At 42.7% G+C, this 20,788-nt stretch overlaps 2 protein-coding genes across 3 annotated transcripts in view; both read left to right on the top strand.

The window, feature by feature from the left end:
* Window positions 1-496: 496 nt before the first annotated feature.
* Window positions 497-4,136, top strand: ing4 (inhibitor of growth family, member 4; the record flags this gene model as incomplete). 2 transcript variants are annotated; one of them, XM_079741983.1, is made up of 8 exons in its annotated part: window positions 497-533; window positions 1,004-1,075; window positions 1,354-1,520; window positions 1,617-1,716; window positions 2,022-2,133; window positions 2,295-2,439; window positions 3,266-3,327; window positions 3,458-4,136. In XM_079741983.1, the coding sequence occupies 8 exons, from the start codon at window positions 497-499 to the stop codon at window positions 3,495-3,497; spliced, it is 735 nt and encodes a 244-aa protein (XP_079598109.1). In that variant the 3' UTR covers window positions 3,498-4,136. The 2 variants fall into 2 exon arrangements, with proteins under 2 accessions (XP_079598109.1, XP_079598108.1); XM_079741982.1 differs by having other exon boundaries at window positions 1,617-1,731.
* Window positions 4,137-4,418: 282 nt separating this feature from the next.
* Window positions 4,419-20,788, top strand: part of ncapd2 (non-SMC condensin I complex, subunit D2) — a 32,304-nt gene continuing 15,934 nt past the window's right edge. The window contains exons 1-18 of the mRNA XM_079741816.1: window positions 4,419-4,523; window positions 4,879-4,998; window positions 5,096-5,171; window positions 5,259-5,317; window positions 5,421-5,596; window positions 6,075-6,217; window positions 6,691-6,818; window positions 6,978-7,101; window positions 7,417-7,564; window positions 8,980-9,177; window positions 9,261-9,395; window positions 9,472-9,559; window positions 10,620-10,821; window positions 11,471-11,589; window positions 12,146-12,340; window positions 12,605-12,779; window positions 13,097-13,181; window positions 13,576-13,712. Coding sequence (XP_079597942.1) covers window positions 4,881-4,998; window positions 5,096-5,171; window positions 5,259-5,317; window positions 5,421-5,596; window positions 6,075-6,217; window positions 6,691-6,818; window positions 6,978-7,101; window positions 7,417-7,564; window positions 8,980-9,177; window positions 9,261-9,395; window positions 9,472-9,559; window positions 10,620-10,821; window positions 11,471-11,589; window positions 12,146-12,340; window positions 12,605-12,779; window positions 13,097-13,181; window positions 13,576-13,712 — 2,306 coding nt within the window. The 5' untranslated portion in view covers window positions 4,419-4,523; window positions 4,879-4,880. The remainder of the gene's footprint in view (window positions 4,524-4,878; window positions 4,999-5,095; window positions 5,172-5,258; window positions 5,318-5,420; window positions 5,597-6,074; window positions 6,218-6,690; window positions 6,819-6,977; window positions 7,102-7,416; window positions 7,565-8,979; window positions 9,178-9,260; window positions 9,396-9,471; window positions 9,560-10,619; window positions 10,822-11,470; window positions 11,590-12,145; window positions 12,341-12,604; window positions 12,780-13,096; window positions 13,182-13,575; window positions 13,713-20,788) is intronic.

The following is a 20,788-nucleotide window of genomic DNA, read 5'->3' as shown; positions in this document are numbered from 1 at the left end:
TTATTTCAATGAGTGCATTATTTTTCTAGTGTCGTTTTGCACAGTTGGATGCATAATTATTATTAAACAGGATTAATTTCATGCTTAATGTCTTCAATCTTGTGTAGCGGATTGGTTGAATGCATTCATGTATGATGAAAACATGGACATATTAAACCTACAAATACATTGAAAGTCATATTTGCTTAAATTTGATATTTGAAATTGTGTTAGAATATGGATGGGAGTAATAATGATAATACAATAAGTGGTAGGTCAGGCTATGCGTACATTCAATATGAAATATAGGGAATGTTTGCTTGTACACCTTATGATAAGAATGAGCCAATGTGATCCCATGGTTACAATGTACATTTTCACAGAATGAACACTGGTAAGTTTCTTTAAAAACACAAAAAACCATGACGTCATATATAGGGAGCGCACCAGAGAATGGCGGCAGCCAATCAAAACGTTTCCTCCGCTGCCGGAAAATGTGTTGTTTACATTTTCCAAGATGGCGGCGGGAATGTACCTGGAACATTATTTAGACAGTAAGCATTACATAGTTATTTGTGGATGTGAAGGGATTTCATACCCCATAATTCAACGCTGTCTCGTCATTGAGAATGTAATAGGTCCGATCATCAATGCTTGAATCTTGAATTAAACGCAGTAGTGTCCAGACGACCCATCGCGATTAATGGCTTTTGGGCACAGTCTATTTACTGGAATTTTTATTCTCCCAATTATGGATGCATTTAGGAAACACGACGTAAACATATTAACTAGCTTTTAGCTATTTAACTCCTTCTTGGTTTCAACTGGTGATCTTTGTTTTTATTTTTGCTGTGTTTTATTGTTTGTACATTTGATTCTTCCAACTCCCCCATCTGATCCCTGCGGCAGACGTCGCCTTTGGTGGTTTACGATTGCAATTATAATTTATATAAAGGCCTATTGCCCGATTCCGATTTATTAGAAGGCCTGTAACTTAATGTTGTCCCTTCTTTTACAACCCCAGGCATAGAGAATTTGCCATTCGAATTGCAGAGAAACTTCAATTTGATGCGGGACCTAGACCAACGGACAGAAGGTATGGTTGATACATAGCTAATACACTAGGGTGGGTTTCGTATTCACGACGATGTAATGCTTCATACAATTTAACCTCAACTGCGAGAATAAAACATTTGTTTGAAGAAAACAAAAGTTGATTTGTAGTATTATAATCCAGGTTATAACTCTTCACGTTTACTATATTAACATGTTATGTTAACGGTGTGTCTCTCTCTCTGTGTATGTCTTAAATGGAATGGCATTACAATTCAGTCCAAGTACTCTTTCACAAAGCCATTCTGCTTTGCGCCACAGATCTTAAAGGACAGATAGACTCCCTGGCCAAGGAGTACACTTCCAATGCCAGGACTCTTTCTTCGGAGCAAAAGCTCTCCATACTGAGACAGATTCAGCAGTCATACAGTAAATGCAAAGAGTTCGGTGATGATAAGGTGCAGCTGGCAATGCAGACATATGAGATGGTGAGTACAAGTTGGTGCCATAACATACAGACATTCTGCAGGCAACATACTATAAGGTTCCACCAAAAAACTGAGTTTTCTTTTAAATTTCTTCAGGTTGACAAGCACATCCGGCGGCTGGATACAGACCTGGCCCGTTTCGAAGCGGACCTGAAGGAGAAACAGATTGAGAGCACTGACTATGACTCTACCTCCAGTAAGGGAAAAAAAAGTAAGGGTTTCTCCATGATAGAACCCTTCAAAACTTACCACAAATGTAAACATTAGTCTCAGATAACTCACTCCCATTACTTTGGTAATGTATATTTGAGGCGGAGGTCCAACCCAACCTATTCACTTCCTTTATGCATAAGACAGTACAATCAAGCCATGCTTGCAAACGTTCTATGGTATGAGGAGATTAAATCCACAATCATGGCAAATCGTTTATCATTGGGCCAATGTTGAAAACCAAGGTCTGTTTTGGTACCTGATCGTCTGCCTTGTTGTTTGGACTTTCAGCTGACGCTAGGCAAAAGGAGAAGAAGATGGCTAAAACCAGGTCTAAAGTGAAGAGCTCGGATGAGGATGGCAGTCCCAAGAGTGCACAGAAGAAAGTCAAACTCCTCCAACCGTGCGTATAATCTTGAATGAGTCTTCTTCGCATACTGCTCTAGTCAATGTCTTCATTCATCATGGTTATGATTGTAGTCCTGTTATTAAAGTACTTAAGACATTGTGTATTCTCACAAGATTAGACTCTCAATGATCCCCCACTGTTGTTTAATTCACCAGAGGAGAGTTCAATGCTCCAGCTTCCAACTTTGGCAACGTGCATCCTTCAGATGTGTTGGACATGCCTGTGGACCCCAACGAGCCCACCTACTGCCTGTGCCACCAGGTCTCCTATGGGGAGATGATCGGCTGTGACAACACTGACGTAAGTCTCATTCACAATTCTTGGCCTGACACCCGTCGTGGAAATAGTCATCGTAAATATTTGTATGTATACAATACAAATTATTTAAACCTTTATATAATTACTAGGCAATTTAACAGGGATTTGTACGCATTCTTCTTGGACCAAGAGATGTCTCCCTTCCTCTCTCTTATTGAAAGGTGTTAGGGGTTGAAAGGATAGTTTGCATTTTCATTGCCACTGTAGCCACGAAATTGGTCTGAGGCCATGCCAATCAACTGACTTCTTTGTTGTGCAGATTTTTTTAACTGCCTTGCAGACAGGTCCCCTTCACCCATAGACTAGAACATTGCAAATTAATTTAGTTTCTCCCATCACGGCTGACTTAAGCCGTGGCCATCCTAAACACTCCACAATGGTCACTCCCCCTCACCTTTGTTTCCTTTGTTGTTACTGCCCACTGTGTGAACGTTTCCCTATGAGAATCATGTACACCCATTGTTTCATTGAATGTTGCTTGGTAAATTGCTGCCTGTATCTTCCCATGATCATGCTCCATGGGAGTTGTAGGTAAGATTAGAGAGCCCATTTCATTTGAGGATGGCTGGTCCATTTCTAATGAATTTCATTCAGATAATAGCTCTTAAATCTTACCTACAAAACCAAACCACAGTTTCCCTGCTGTCCATAACCCTACCTGCTCCTTAATTCCCTCTTCCCCTCTTATTTCACTGTGAGACTTCTTAATTTAAGCGTCTCATTCAATAACTATATATAATAATGGTAGTCCAGTTGATGAAATTAAAGCCATGACCCAACATTTTATTCTTCGTCTTGATGATTCCAGTGTTCCATCGAGTGGTTCCATTTCGCTTGTGTGGGTCTGACAACCAAACCACGTGGGAAATGGTAAGAAGGCCTCAACTGAAAGAGATGTTGTTCCCTTAACGGTTTCATATTTTAACTAAAAGTGTAATTGATTCCCATTGAACAAGATGAACACCAGTTTGACTCAGAGTTATTGTTTCATTCCACATAGGTACTGTCCACGCTGCTCTCAAGACCGAAAGAGAAAATAAAATGACTTTGTTAGTGAAACAATAGAATGCCGGGAACAGATTGAATAGATGGAAAATGGCTGGAATAGTATTTTCAACATTAGTTATTAGTAAGTTTTACATATTTCTTAATGTTTGGTGCTTTATTGGTTAACATTTTTGATGGCCGTGGTCTGATGCAGTGTATGAAGGAGACTAATGGTTACAACTTTATTTAAAATTTCATATTTGAAATGGTTGAATTTCTTTTTTATTTACTTTGGTGCTCATTGTAATGTTTTGTTGTAGGTATTTTTTGTTTTTTTACATTTTGTTATACAAATGAAAAATAAACACTACATTTTCCCCTTATTTGTAAATAGACATTTACAAATGCCATAACACTATCAATATTGCCGTGTATGACTACACAATTCTCTAAAAAAAACTTTTCAATTAATAACTTTTATTTCTATTTTACATGAATGCCTATGTTAAGCTCTAGCTTTTTTGGAATGACAATAAGTAGGATGAAAAAGATAAGACCAATGCTGCATTTTGATAGTATTAGTCAATTGAAATTGTCCTTTTAAAGATTTGATTGAGTGTTGTATGGAAAATAAGACATTTCATGAGGGAAGTATTGCCATTCCTGTAGCTGAAACATTTGTACTAGGGAGAGGGTGTTGATTATGTTTTCAATTATTTGAATACAGCTACTACCTCAACAATGTGTCTGTTTTATATTTAAAATCGTGGCTTTTTTGCTGAATACCAACTACATTATAATACAGTATTTATGATAACCTGTTTTGGTAGAGGTCGGCACACGCTCTTGGTGAAGTCGTGCTGGGGTTTTCCTCTGGGTGGCGCACCATCCCTAAAACGTGTTTCTGAACGGGAGCTGTAGGGGCGGAACCATACTTGACGTCACTGTCCCTGTTATTTGGCGCGATGTTTAGACGGATTTCAAAAATTGGTTTCAAACCGTCTGGCAGTGAACCACTAAGCAAGAGGTCCCGGCTTTAGTGCTCCTAACTGTGGCTTATAAGGCTACCCACAAAACCGGTAAGTACTTTGACATGTTATTTGGTTTGTACTTTTAACGGACATGCCTAATTTCTGCTTATGAGAATGGAAAAAGCCAAGCTAACGCATAGGGCATTGGTTGCTAGCATGTTAGGCTAAACTTCTACGATAATATGGCGTTAGCGTGTAATACCTTAACAGCCGGATACTACCGATATATTGGCTGACTAAATGCTGACTTATACATATTTCAAACAACCTGCATTGTATAGTTCATTCCTAAAGTCCTAACTTTTTAACCAAGAGTGGAGGGCTTGCGGCCAGCACATTATTGTCATAATCGCGCCAGATCTACTTTCATTGCTGAGTAAGTTGGTACGTTGGTGTACCACAGAAATGTCTTGGGACTTCTTTGTACCCGTCTGCGTGGGCGACCTCGTGAAAACCGGGGGCATCAACCAGTACGTGGTCCAAGATGTGGTCGCCCCTAAACACATACCATCCCACCTCATCAGTAAGTAGTACCATAGCGCAGACTATGGGTTCTTTATGCATTACAAATTGTACATTTTGTTTACGTTTTGTTTCTGAACGTGGTATTTCTCAAACAGGTTTCAAGGCCGCATTAAGAAGCCAGGGGCCGTTGTGTATCTTAGAGCACTTCGACACTGGTTACAGTGTGCTACAGTGAGTCTTGTCACCCACATCTGCTTTTGTTTCTGTCTCACGTAGTTTCAACGTGAATTGAAATTTGTCAATGTTTCTCTCTTTAAGGCACAGCAACGCAGTGGACTTGAGCATCAAAGAGGACACTCTTGAATTTCTCATACAAGGTCAGATTCTCTACATGTTTGCACAAACATTTGTGAATCAAAAATATAATTTCACAATGTAGTAATTAACGCTCTCAACCGCCCCCTTTTCATTATTTTACAGTTGTGAGTGGACTGTCTGTGTCCTTGCCGGCGCTGCTCATCTCCACTAACCTCTCAGTCGCAGACCGCAAGGAGCAGCTAAATGCAGTGAAGATGGGTGTATTTTTACTCTGCAAACTTACAGAGGTGCTTGAAAGCGACTCCTGCAGACAAAGTATCGTCACTGCACCAGGCAAGGTATGGGTACAAGGGGTTATACTCCCTGTTTTGTATCTTTTGAGAGTACTTAAAAATGCCCAGTGATGAGATCATGGCATTTATGAGCTTGTCGGACCAAGAGATCTTGCTCTTATGTCACCTGGTTGGTGGGTAATCTTGGCAGTGTGATGGAGTCTTGTTGCACTGCTGTAAGGGCGCACCTACAGTCATTTAGAGCCCTCCACTTTCTGTCCTCTCAGTAGAAATGCAGATGGACAAGTGGTAGGGCTCAGACAATGTGTGTCTGTCATGTCTTTGTATGAAAGGTTTTTGAATGTATATGTATCAGGTGGCAAGAAGCAAGTCTCTGTTGAGGGTCTTTTGAAAGCAAAGATTATTATTATTCTTTGGTAATCTGAGGGCAAATGCAAAAAAAAAAACATTTAGTATGTAGTGTGCAGAAAACGGCATTATCTCTTGTGTGTAACATTTATATATTTCACTCTTAACCATACAGTCAGGCAAAAAGGGCAAGGTTGGAGAGGGTCTGGCGCAGTGGGACACCGAGAGGGAGACGGTGCTGCAGGCCCTGGTACAACTCCTCCAGCTGGATATCCGCGCCCTCTGGAGCTTGTCCCTGGTGGAGGAAGAGTTCATCAGGTACCAGCACATGACCACCGGAGCCAGTGCAGGATCTGCCACGGCTAAATGAGCTCAATTGGGGCAATGCGATTTCCTGCTGGTCTCGCGCGGCAGCCCAGACCGTTGTTAAACATTGTTTGTTTAATGGGAGATGACAAGTTTTTCTGGCATTCTGCAATAATGACTGTATACTGTGTAGTTTAGCATGGCAGTTGTTTCTCTCCCAAACCTCTCCTTGGGGTTGTATTTATATAATGTAGAGGAAGGCAACAAATCAATTTGTTTTATACACTATCAAATGTTTGATAATTGATGTATTGCAGTATGTTGCTGATAAACGCTAACATAATATTAAGCTATTGATTATCTAACCTTGTGTTTCTTTGTTCATTAGTAAAAATATAGTATGTTATCACAAAGACTGCTGAAAATGGGTCTTATCAGGTGGTAGCACATTAAGAAGGAGCACCTCTCTGTATCTGTTCCTATAGCTGTGTGACATGCTGCTGCTACAAGCTCCTTGAGAACCCCACCATCAGCCACGTGAAGAGCAAGCCCACCAGGGATGCAGTCATCCACCTGCTCGGGCTGCTGATAAAGAAGTACAACCACCTACTGGGTGAGCCACTTTATCATCAAATTCAGACGTCTTTAAAAACTAAACCTGAACCAAAACGGGGAATTTGCCAAATGAGTATATAAACGGCTGTTTGTGCCTGACTTTGTACTCGACTCATGTATCCTCTTCCCACCCATTGTCATTCGCTGTTCTCCACAGGTGCAAGTGTCAAAGTGATTCAGTTGCTGCAGCACTTTGAGCAGCTGTCCTCTGTGTGTGCTCAGGCCGTCTCTGTGTGGAGCACAGAGTATGGAGTCCGGGCGATAATAGGGGAGGTCATACGGTAAGGGACAATATTTGCTCTGTACTTTATAATGCATTTTAACTTGGGTTTGTTCGATTTGATACATTTTTGTATACTTCAATTCACATGCATTTTCGTAATCACGTCAATAATTTGTATAGCCCTTAATCCAAGTTGGTCTCAAAGAGTATCACAGGCCTGATTGGGATATCCTTTACCCAAAAGAGCGAGCAGAAACATAATTATCATAGAAGAAACCTTGAAGGAGTGCATTTGGACTTACTGAAACATATGGTGGGTATTGTGAGGCATACAAGTGGATATTTGAACGGTTTACCTTTTTGACTAATTAAGGGAGATTGGTCAGAAGTCCAGTGAGGAGCTTGCCAGAGAAGGGTCAGGGGTCAAGGCCTTCTCTTCTTTCCTGTCGGAATTGAGTTCCCTGGTGCCTGAATTGATGATCCCCAACATCAGTGTCCTCATCACTCACTTGGAAGGAGAGGTGAGATCAACAAACCTATGTTGTACCTATCTATGCCATTTTGTTGGTGAAATAAGACCATTCAGCAGCGCGCCGCCGCTGCTGAATTTTCTCCGCCGCTGCAATAAAAATCCTTCTCCTATTTTTTTACGTAGCTCCTTTTAGAAAATGTACAGCGCGTAACGTCAATTGCGCAGCACGCGGCACATCGTCACGTAACCAACATCAAAGAAGAAAAATACACAGCGAGTGTGGCAGTTGTTGGCAGTAGGCTACCCTACACGGTTGCAAAGTTACATTGATTCTAGCAGTAGCGAGTGAAGCGGAAGATCGAAGAAAGAAGGAAAGAGTGAGCCAGACAGAGAGACAGACAGACAGACAGACAGACAGACAGAGAGAGAGAGAGAAAGTAAGTTGCTAAAATGTGTCGCTACATGACCACCAGTGTTAAAAACCCTCTGAGCCCAATCATTTTATTGTATCTATAAACCGCAACCTCCGTGCCGTTTTTCCTCTAGTATTGTGTGTGTGTGTGTGTGTGTGTGTGTGTGTGTAGGCCTATGTGTGTGTGCGTGTTGTCGCTCTTTTTGGGATAGCAACCATGTTTAGTGTTTAAGCATTAGGAAAAAATATGTAAATTGTGCAAATTATATTTGCGTTGTGGCATTTTTTGTTTAAATATTACTATACAAAAATATAAAAATCTGTAAATGAAGACACAAAAGGCAAAGTTACAACACCAATAATCCCATCTACAGTAATACACAGGACTGTTTGAATAGGATTTAAGTGCATATTCTCCTCTCGAAGTGCACCAGATTCATGCATTCCAATGTAAAGGGTACAAAACAATTCGGCCGGGGGGGCATGTCCCCGGACCCCCCTAGAGGGTTCGGGGACCACACCACCGCTGCTGAAAAAAATCCTGCGGGAAACACTGGTTATAATATACTTATAGTCCCGGCCATAATGTGTGTGTGTGTGTGTGTGTGTGTGTGTGAAGCATAAACAACCTGATACAAACTTTCTCACAATTTGCTTGCCCCTCCTCCTTCCTAGAGTGCAACGCCCAAAAATAATTTTGGTGTTCCCTTCCTGCAGAAACAGTGGTTCACTTTCAATGTAAACCTTCATTGGGTGTAGCACAGTGTAGCATGTTTCAATGGCACTTTTATGTTAAATGCATGGAATAAATATTCAGTTTGTTGGTTGAAAGTAACTGAATTTGACTTGGTATAATGCAGTAGCCCTGGTGTTCACATCCCAGCCATTAAGAACTGGTTTCGATCTCTAATGGACATGGACACAGGCTACCTGTAGGCATCCACGAGCAAGTGGCCGTAACCTGACTTGCACCTGAGTGTCCTCCGTCTTTATTCAATGTATCACTGTATAAAGTTGCTATGACCAAACGATATATACCATCTGCTACCCAGAGCAACAACATGCGCGTGGCGGTGTGTGAGGTCCTGGGAGACATCCTAGTGCGGGTCCTGTGTGGCGACGCTTTGGACGAGTCTGGCAAAGCGGACCGCGACCGCTTCTTCGACACGCTGCAGGAGCATTTGCACGACACGCATTCCCATGTGCGGGCGCGCGTGCTGCAGGTCTACACGCGCGTGGTCAACAGCAAGGTCAGTCAGCTCTGTCGTCACTGAAGGCCCCTGCCACGATATTGTTCTGGCTGTACTGTTGAATGATGCTTGTGTTCTGCCAGGCGTTGCCGCTGTGCCGGTACAGCGAGGTGATGGGGCTGGCTGTGGGGAGGCTGATGGACAAGTCTATAAACGTAGTGAAGAGTGCCATCCAGCTGCTGGCCGCCTTTATCGCTCATAACCCCTACAGTTGCAAGGTAATTAAGACCCAGAATGCCATACGATTTGACGTTCCCTTTGCTGTGGTCCTTAGAGTTGAGTGTTGTGTTTCAGTTGAGCAGTGCCGATCTGAAGAACCCTCTGGAGAAAGAGGCGACCAAACTGAAAGAGCTGAAGGAGAAGGTGGAAGGCAAAGCACCCGGTAAACAAACCCTCTATTGCCTCAAAAGCAACTCTTTAACTTGTCTTTTACATCTCTCTTCTTATCCATCATGCCCCATGATGATACTATGGCAAATGTGAGCACATTGAACCAGGGGGCTGGGTTGTCCTTGTCATGACTGGCTGGTAATCTTGGCCGTGTAGTGAAGGTTTACTGCTCGGCTGTAAGGGCTGGCCTACAGTGACAGGCTCCTCCCACTATGATCCCACTTTCAAAGATATGCTTAGTCGGGTAATGATGTGGAGGATGCCAACAGCGTGCGTATTTGTGTGTACGTCAGGCGAGGCGTTTACCCAGCCCTCTGTGTAGTTCAATGTGCTGTGAGCTTCTTCTTTGGTAATCTGAGGGCAAGCTCTGAATTTGGAGCTAGGTTGACATAGGTCTCGAGTTTTTTTTTTTTTTTTATGTTTTATAGAAAGGGTAGAACAGCTGGATACGTATCTGTATATTGTTTTTGACCATTTTGTGTATTTTTTTAAGGCAAAATTTCAAAGTTCTCAGTTGCAAAGTTTTTTTTGGGAGAGACATGCTGAATAAATACATGTTTTCAAACTCAAAAATAATCGTTTGAATAATCGTCATTTCAATATTGGCCAAAATAATTGTGATTTTGATTTTTCCCATTATCAGCAGCCCTAGGTTGACATGATTGTTGCGTTTTCTTTTAAATTCATCAACTATTTTATCATATGTCAAACTGTCTTGAGTGCACTGCATTTCATGCTTTCTCGCATGTTCCATAAAGTTTCCATAAATGTTGGCTTAATCATGAATCACTAGAACCCGTCCATATGACTTGTGAATGTGAATCCTGAGACCTCATCAATCCCAAACGACAGCCTTTTAAAACAGACGATTTTTAAAGTTTATTTTTCCCTGATGTTTATGAAAACATGCAGCTATGAGGGTCATTCCTGCCTAAAGTGTGGATTAAAAAATTATGGTTCCATCCAATTGTTAAGCTTTAAAAATGTTCTTGGTGGGGTCAAGCCCCCCCATGTTGATGTTTATACTTTTCCTCGCTGCTGTTTCATGCCAGTTGCAGTCATAAGGGCGTCAGAGCTGTGGGATGCCATGGAGCCTGAGCTGCTGACCACTGCCACGGCTGTGTTGGAGCCCACCAGTGGAGAAGAACAGGAAGAAAATGACGAGGAGGTGGTGGAGGAGGAGATGGAGGAGACACAAGATGACAGGGCGACAGCTGTGCAGATCGCACAGTTACTGCGCGTTAATAAATACAGGTGAGCTTTATGAAATACAATTATGGCCCATTTAATTTTCCGAACAATTTTGACTGCTGATTCAACATTTTGCCCAGTGATGATACCAAGGCGAATGCGAGCTCGTTGAACCAGGGGGCTGGGTTGTCCTTGTCCTGATTGGCTGGTAATCTTGGCCGTGTAGTGAAGGTTTACTGCTCGGCTGTAAGGGCTGGCCTACAGTGACAGGCTCCTCCCACTATGATCCCACTTTCAAAGATATGCTTAGTCGGGTAATGATGTGGAGGATGCCAACAGCGTGTGTATTTGTATGTATGTCAGGCGAGGCGTTTACCCAGTCCTCTATGGTTCAATGTGTCATGAGCTTTTCTTAAGTCTGAGGGTGAACTGTGAACAAGAAATGCCGCTGCCCAATCATACTTTACCAGCCATGGAAAAGAAGCCATCGGCCAGGCAACTGTTATTAATATGTAGCCGGACATTTTCACATGCCGAACGTTCAACTTTACCATGGGCTGGTGGCAGGTGTGATTAGGGTTATGTTGCATCATCTCAAGCTTATACTTGAACCATGCCTTAACTATATTGTCCCGAACCTCATTATTGGACGTCTGAGATCCCATGTGAATACATTACACTATTATTTATCTCTTCTATTTAATTTCTTCAGACATGCTGTGCGTCTGTGTATAAAAGCACATGGCAGGTTCCCCCAGTCTGAGATGTTCTCTGCACTTGACGATCTCTCCCCCGAGACGGTCATGGAGGCCCTGGCTCTGCTCTTCAAAGGTAAATGCTGCTCTCACATATGCTGGTGTGTAAATATTAAGAGTTGGTGCTCTCTGCTATGAACAGCTGTGTAGACATGAACATTCTATTGCTACTTCCCGGTGAGAGAAGTAATTTCGGAATGTGTTACAATGAGTAACTAACTTAACTGAACATCCTCTTCTCTCATAAAAATTATTACTAATAACTGGGTCAGCTCAACGGTTCTTGAGTGCATATAATGGATGCTAACAAGGAAAAATGGAACATTGGGAGTAAAAACGATTTGTCGGTTATACCAGTCCACTATCAGTCGGCACTATTGAAAACCTTCCTTTCAATGTGATTTCCCAGTAAAGTGTATTTACGCAGCAGAAAATGCAAATGATCTGACAGAGGAAAGACAAGTCAGCTGTTAAGTCGATGCAGACTTAATATTAGGATGAGCTGAAACAATCTTAGTATTCATATTATTTAGTATATGAGGGTTTAAGAAAGATATTTTCTTTAAGCTTGAAGGGCATATAAATATTGTGTCCAATGATGTATTCATCTGACTATCAATATCTACTACCAGGGCCTGATGAAGACTCCAGCGAGCTGACTCAGAACCTGCCCCCAACCCCTCAGAAGGAGGTGGAGGGAGAGGACTCTGAGCTCAGGAAACAGGAGATGTTGGTGCAGTACCTCAAAGATACACAAAGCTTTGCCCTGCAAGTGGAGAGGGCCATCGCTGTCATCAACACCATGCTCTACTGCAAAACCACCTCGGGTACGAAGGGACTGTTATGGGTGGCATTAATTAGATCATGGTGAACTTTATATGCTGTTTATTTGAAATGAGGATGGGATTTATTTTAGTTATTAAAAGTGTACGCAGTAATTTCCTTGATAAACTGGTTCTCGTCTGCATTTTTTTATCAATAACGATTGCCTACAAATTAAAATGTGTCCATATTTTTAACAGATTTCATCTAATATGTATCGATCATGCCAGAAAAATACTCTTAAAACTAATCATGTGGATGTCTTTCAGTGGTCCAGGAGGCGGTGCAGTTCTGCGTGACAGTGTGTGAGTTCAGCGTGGCCAACTCACTGTCCGGGGTGAGGAGGATGCTGCCCCTGGTCTGGTCCACCGACCCCACCATCAAGGACGCCGTGGTGCAGGCCTACAGACGCCTCTACCTCAACCCCCAAGGAGACTCCACCAGGTAGGGAGCCCACACTGGGGACACTGGATGGCTCACTGGTCATAGTCCGTCATGACAGGCCATGTCATTTTGACTGAAACAGGTTTATTCTGAAATCAAACTTGACAACATACATTTAGAGTTTGATGGTTGCATGTCTAAACGATTTATTTAACAGTGTTACGATTATCATTTGTATTATTAAAATGCTTTGAGTTAAAAGCAAATACATTATCTTTTTTACTCCATTACTTTAGTTGATTATGGATTACATTTATATTAGCAGTGATATTTCTTCATGAAATATGAATTGATGGCCATGCCCGTTTCCCTTCCAGAGCCAAGGCCCACACTCTGGTGGACAGCCTCTCTGAGCTGATGGTGGATGCTTCCCTTGGAACCATCCAATGTCTGGAGGAGATAGTAAGTGATCTTCTTCATCACCCTAATCAAACCCTCTTTGCAAAGCTACAGTTTATAATCTGAATCCACCTGACAATATCGTGCACTTATGGATATACAGGTCTACAACAGGATATCACAAAGGATATTCGAATGTACAACAAGGGAATATTTAAATGAAGCACTACTTGGTCATCAGCCTTATTTTCTTATTCTTTGAGGAATGACCTGTATTGAGATTACAGAAAAGGGATAATTATAAAGTTTGTCAAGTACGGTCCAATTTGGTAAATCTTGCTGTACAAGTTAAGAGATTTGTTTCCTTCCTCCAATCCATGTGGTTAACTATTGAACACTACTCTTTTGATGTTTTTGTTTGTGGTGGTCTCTAACCAGTAGCTCATCTCCATACTAGGTGCAGGAGTTCTTTGGCAGCAGCAGCAGCCTCCAGTCCACTGTGGTCCAGGTGCTGTGGGAGCGCTTCACTGGCAAACGGGAGACCTCGCCGCTCCACAGAAGGGCTGCAGTGATCCTACTTGGCATGGCTGCACGGTACGGCCATGTTGTCCTTTATCTGAGCACATTGTTTTTTAAGTTATACATGTCTTCTTTACATTTGCAATCAATATCACAATTTATTTATTAGCTTTTTAAAGGTCCAATGGCATGCTATTTTATGGAAGCATTTATATAGGTGTTAGTGGGCCCCTTATACAGTACTTGAAGACGTTCAAGAAATTCAGCCCTGGTGCAGAATTACAGCCACTACAAGCCAGTCCCACAATGAGCTTTCCACAAACATGCCGTTTTTTTAGAGGCGGGTCAAGGTGTAGGGTGGGGATGTGGCCCGGAGCAGCTTGCAGCCACGGTACTATGCGCTCGTGTTTACAATGGATGTATCGCAATGGCGAGGCGAACAAAGCTTTTGGGTCTGTAATTATCTAGAACACTCCGGGGTGCTCCAGCGGGAGTCGTGGAGCTCTATATCTAAATAATAATATAATCGATATCATATAATATAATATATATTATCATGGCCCAAAGCTGTGTGCGCCTCCAGATGATATTATGAATCTCAAACGACTGCGTTGGGTTCTCCGACGTCTCCTGTTCTTCCACTTCAACATCAATCTGAAGTAGACTGAACCGAGACATGGAGGAGAAAGGGATTGTTGCCTGCGATTGTCTCCCGGCGGAGCTCACCTGCCCAATGCCGAGGCACCACCTCCCCTTCAGCGGGCAGCGTCGAGGCGGTGGTGAATCGGCAGCGGGCAGGTGGGCTCCGGCGGGAGACAATCGCGGGCAACAATCCCTTTCACCTCCTTGTTGTGGTTCATGTACTTCAGAGAGTCAATGCCAGAGTTATTTTCCCCCAACTCCTTCTCAACCATGGCTGAGGTAACCCTTCACTTCCACATCAATTTGAAGTAGACCAAACCTCGTAATTCATCCCCCGCGTTTGTCGGGGCTCCAGCGGGAGACTCGTCTCGCAGTTCTCCTCGGTTGGGGTACTGAGACGCATGAAAGGCTGCCGGCAAGTTCGAGCTACACACGCTGGTCGTGGATTGGTCGACAGAATCATCAGTTCTGTGCGACAAGGGGTTAATAACAAACAAATGCATTACCTGCAAGGTATTTCTGTACAACAGCAAAAGCTTTGTTTATTGAAGAAAATGTCGTGCAAAAGTTTGATTTCGTGGGTGTCTTTTATTGTCGCGTTCTTTTTTTTTTTTTCATTTACATTTACATTTAGGCCATTTAGCAGACGCTTTTATCCAAAGCGACTTACAATAAGTGCATTTGTTACAATAAGTACATTTGTCATAAGAAGTGAAACAATATATCGTTCATAGAACCAAGTGCAAGTATTACAATCGCTAGGCTAACCCATTGCCCGTGTAAAGCAATGATAGCAGCTAATGTAGATGCTACACAATTAAGTACCTTGAATAAGTGCAATGTACAAGTGCCAGGACGTACAACATTCAATGGTGGCTGTGCATTGGTTTCTATGCAGAGTCGAGGTGAACTCTGAACAGGTGAGTTTTGAGTCTTTTGCGGAAGCTGGTGAGCGACTCTGCGATCCTGACATCGGTAGGGATCTCATTCCACCACTGAGGTCCCAAAACAGAGAAAGGTTGTGACTTCGCTGATCGACCTTTGCTTGCTGTTAGCGATGGCGGTACCAGACGTCCAGCTGAGGTAGTAGAGCGGAGGGATCGAGCTGGGGTGTGTGGCTTTACTAATGCTTGGAGGTAGGCAGGGTCAGTTCCATCGACTGCCTTGTATGCCAGTACCATCATCTTGAATCTGATGCAAGCTATTACAGGGAGCCAGTGGAGGTCTCGGAAGAGGGGGGTTACATGTGAGAACTTTGGTAGGTTGAACACGAGGCGCGCTGCCGTATTCTGGATGCGCTGCAAGGGTTTAATCGCAGAGGCAGGGAGTCCAGCCAGGAACGAGTTGCAGTAGTCGAGGCGGGAGATGACCAGTGATTGGACTAGAAGCTGAGCTGCTTCCCTTGTGAGGAAGGGCCGGATCCTGCTGGCAACAGATTTCAGATGCAAGACTGTTTATTAACATATCAGTTATATTAACCAAAAAATTAAAATAAAAAGAGAGCCCTCTTTCTTCAGCAGCATCAAAATAATAGCACTTTTGTAAAATAACGTACGCTTCATAAAAATTATAAACTATAACAACAAAGTGGAGCAAAAAAAGAAGTCTTACCTTTTAAAAGTAGTGCAAAATGGCTCAAAGGAGCTAGCTTATGAACATCAACATCAGCAGCAGTTACAGATATTCAACCCGTGTATTCAGAAACCTGTGCTTCTTCTTCAAATAAAGTGGCAAGAGGAAGTGAAATGTAAAGGTAGTAAAAATAAATAATAATAATAATAATTAAAAAAAGTTTAAATTACCCTACATTTTCCTCATCAACAAAAGATGTCAAACTGGTTAAATTATTTTACATCTAGTCTGTAAACAACAGATAAGTAAAAAAGAGTGAACACCTTTTTTAATGGAACAAAGACATGTCAGGGTAAGGTGCCGATAAGAGATTTAAGGGTAAGGTGCAGAAGTACAACAACAAAAATCAATAAATCTTCCCCTTCATCCCTTCAGAGATTTTTGGCCAAGAAAACCAACATGTCAACCTTTGCTGGCTTCAGACTTGCACGCTGACATGTGACAATATTGCCACTGGCACTGAACAGTCTCTCTGATGGTGCACTCGTTGCTGGTATGCAAAGGTACTTACGAGCCAACTTGCTAAGCCATGGGAAGTTGACATTGTGCACTCTCCACCAGGCCAGTGGATCTTGCTCTCCATCAATGGTAGGAGTTATGAAGTAGTTGTCCAGTTCTGCTTTAATGGTATCCTCCAACTGCACAGTAGAGGAAGCAGGGACCGCCTTGGTCTTGAAAAAGCTGCCCAGTGACCGCTTTCGCTTTGTAGAGGTGGATGGTGGTTCTTCTTCTGCACTCAGGGGCATGGGATTGGTTGTGACACAAGCCCTCTGCTCCTGCAACACACAGTAATAAGAGGCATCAATGTTTTGCTATCAGTTGTGATTAAGACCAACGAGGCATTTTGTCTAAAAGTTTAAAATGTCAGAGTATAGTTAAAAAAAAAACATACAACTTTTTGTTTTATTTTGAAACAACAAAGAAAAAGGACAGCTTACCTTTTGTGCCACCTGTTCCATTTCCATCTTCACACTGTCTTTGATGTATGGGACATTCTCTTCACTTATGTAGCTTGTCTTGAATCTTGGATCAAGGAAGGATGTGATGTCCAAGAGCTCCTGTGTCACTGGGTCGCTGTATTTCTCTTTGATGTAGTGGAGAGCTCTTGATTTGATATCCTTGGTGAGATTCGTGTCCTGGTCAGTTTCAGCAAGCGTTGCTGTTTTGAGGAGATGGAGCACTGGCTTCAGGTATGACACGCTTACGTAGTCCTCACCTGAGAGGATGTCTGTGAACTCCTGAAGAGGACCGAGGGCATTGTTTACAGATTCAAGGACATCTGTGTCTTGCCAAGTGGGGACCAGGTGCCGCGTCTTCCTGTCTTCAGACAGAACCTGGCACAGTGCCTTGCTCTGCTCCAACACCCTCCCAATCATTTTCTGCTGGGAGCCCCATCGTGTCGGACATTCAGTGACCAGTGACTGTTGAGGTAGGTTCAAGTCTTGCTGTGCCTGTTTTAGTGCCGCCTTCTTCTTCCAGCTGTGAGTGAAGACCGCAACCAGCTGCTTGCAAAGTCCTGTGGCCCGTTTGATTCTTTGCTCATCTTTGACAGCATTTTCTGGGGGAAATCATTACATGTATTACAAATTACAGTATGAAAAGCCATAAGGATAGCTCATAACACAGTATTCATAACATACCATTGATTACATCTGTTGTCATCTTGTATTAAGTTCAATGACGTTTTTTTTAGCAGCAGACGTCAGGTGGTACTACCACAGTTAGTTATTGCCCATAAATTAATTTGTAATTGGTAATTAATGTACAAGCAATTAATATGCTTCTTAGATATACCACTAAAAACCAAAAAATCTTGTAATCCGTAATAAAACAACATAACTGTTGTGCCGCGGCTCATAGGCGTCCTAATGGCGGCAGCTATGAACTTTCATATGTATTTTACTGTTTTTAACTCTAGTGCTCATAACTACTGTCCTGTCCTCTTCATAATAACTCAGAAATGTGGCGTGCAAGTGGACCCGATACGGTCCGCATCGCGGAGCCGTTCCGAAAGCCGCGATACTCCGCGGGGGATTTGCTGTGTGGGTTATTTACGTAGTTACGTAATTACGTTACGTTAGTTACGTTATTAACTTAGTTACGTGTGATGTATGACATGAAGCAGTACATTCCCTTGCACTAATCATATACCAAATTATAGAATAATGGCGTATTACTACTATAGCCTAATGACATTTAAAAAGTCGAGTCCTCGTCTTAATCCTCGAGTCCCTAATGCTCGAGTCCAAGTCAAGTCACAGGCATCGGCTACACAACTCGAAGTTGGCGTTGACGAAATGCACGGTCAAACTCATGTAGGGCTCGGTCGTTCTGCTTGACCACAGATCTGTAGTTGACGCATAAAACCGTGTTTTCCAGCTCATTTACAACTTTGGCCTTACATTCTGCGTAGAGCTGTGGGATGGCAACTCGATTGAAGTATGTGCGGGAGGGCAGAACATACCTCTTATCCATTGCGCGTAGCAAACTTATAAATGCGTCTTTGGTCACTGTGTTTACAGACACCATGTTCTTCGTTACGGCAGCGGTAATCTCCTTGTGTCTTCGGCTAGTTCTTTCATAAGGCGTCACACTGGCGAACAATGATGTTATTGTTGGCTGTTTTGCCGAAGTATCGCTGCTGCTTGATGTTTCGCTGTTCTTTTTCGCCATGCACTCCTCGTACAAGTTCAGGTGGTGAACTCTCAAGTGGCGATATAAATTGGTGGTATTGCCAGCCGATGTAGCCACTTTTACACGACATGTTTGGCACATCACCTGTTTCTGGTGTTCATCAGTGGCCTCAAATCCAAAATACTGCCAAATGACCGACGTGCTGTTTTTCTTTATTAATTTCGTCGGCTCCGCTTCTGCTCCTGCTTCAGCCATGCTTGAAATTGAATGACGAGAACATGTCATCTGGGCATGTGGAGAACACGTCATCTGGGCACGCGCAGCCTGCAGCTTTCAGATCGGTAGCTGACACAGAGCCTTGGGCATTCATGTGAAATTATTGACGGAATTATTATTATTATGCACCAAGAAAAACCGCAGCTTTGACGATCCCAAAATCGTGTTGTCTGAGATCGCGGTTTTCGGTCGAAAACGATAGATCGTTCAGCCCTACAATGAACCACCATGTTCTCCAATATAAAAACAATGATCCTCTGGCTGGCTTCTCAATCTATTTATCAACGACAAGATTTTTTTTATCATTAAAAAAAATATTGTGGAGCCCTATAATGCAGCAAAGGCCATTGTGAGCTTACTGTGCTGATTGACTACTTTCTAGGGGTACAAAATCACGGTTTCGGATCGGGTCACGGTTTTTGAGTGACGGATCGGATTATTTTCGAATCAACAACAAAAAAGATAAGACAAATGTGACTTAGCTTTCAATTGCTTTTTTGTTTTATTTTCAACATTCATCAGTGAATAACAGGCTGCACAAAATAAAGTGCACAAACAAAATAAAGTGCACAAAGAAGCACAGCAGGACCTGGATTTATAACTAAATTATTTTTCAAAAAGATGAGGATGTCTGCATTGCCTGGGGAGTGAATGAGTGTAGACCTTTTTGCAGTCACTGTCCCCTGCGGTGGAAAAGACTCTTTCGCCGGGAACTGAAGTGCCAGGTACAGCAAGGTAACATCTAGCCATCATGACAACATGAGGGTGTTTGCACTCGTTGATCTTCCACCAATTCAGTGGATCACCATCAACTTGAATGCCACTTGCTGCTCGGTAGTTTGCCCGTTCCTCTTCAATGGCATCAACAAACGGCTTCTTGCCTGTGTCCTCCTTGCCTGCAAAGGTCTCCCTGAAAAGCGCCTCCATGGCTGACTTCTTTTGTGAAGGAGATGTCCCTGCGGCTCCTCCTGTCGGCTCTGTGGTTTGACCATGCAAGAAACAATTATTTGATATGTTAAATCTTTTTTTTTTCAGTTTTCACAGAACTATTATTGTAGCAATAACATTTAATAAAATGTATTATTAATTTAAAATAAAAGATGTTCAATTCTTATAGCAAAAGAACTAAGACTGGACTGCGGTATATTTAAGTGGCCTAACTCACTCATGTTTTTAAATTTTTTTATCACTTCATGTTCTTCAGTGCCCAGCCTGCCCACAATCTCAGTGGTGAGATGGCTGTATGTTCTCTGGTGCAGGGCAGGATCTAGGTGAGACACGGACTTGAATCTTGGGTCCAGTGCAGTCGATCTATGTAGATAGTTCTGTAGATCGGGGTATCAGTGTATCTGCGGTTCAGGTCCGCTTTAATAGCAGCTTTGGATACATGGATACAGATGGAGCAGATTCAGTGCTTAATAGGGTTGTAACCATTTTAAGTGGTTTGAGCACCTGGAGGACCTCCTTTGCCATTTTCACATTATCAGACAAGGTGACAATGTCTCTGATATTGTTTTTCAGGGACTTGTCAGTCAGTCAGAGAATATAGCTGCCTGCTGCTCAAGAAAACGCTCCAACATGTCATACGTGGAGTTCCACCTTGTTGGAACATCCTGTATTATAGCTTGTGGGTAGGCAGCTGTACCATTTCCTGCTTTGTTTTAAGCACATGAGCTGTTGTGCTGTGGTGGAAATATGAAACCACCTTTCTGATCCTCCCAAGCAGTCTGTCCATCTTGTGTACGGTTATTCCACTTTGGGATGCTAAATTAATCACTTGGGCAAAGCACCCTATCTTTGGCCCCAGTCCAGCTTCCTTCACTGCACTTACCTGGTTTTTGGCATTATCTGTGGTGACTGGGATGTTTTTTGGCCTCTGTACCTTCCACTCTGCTACTGCTCCTGTCAGTACCTGCGCCAGATTTGTGCCTGTGTGGCTCTCGTAGAGTGGGCGCGTCTGCAGCACT

The sequence above is a fragment of the Pollachius pollachius genome (assembly GCF_949987615.1).
Source record: "Pollachius pollachius genome assembly, chromosome: 1".
Lineage (NCBI taxonomy): Eukaryota > Metazoa > Chordata > Actinopteri > Gadiformes > Gadidae > Pollachius > Pollachius pollachius.
Note: the sequence above shows the minus strand (reverse complement) of the source record. Positions and strands in the feature narration are given on the sequence as shown.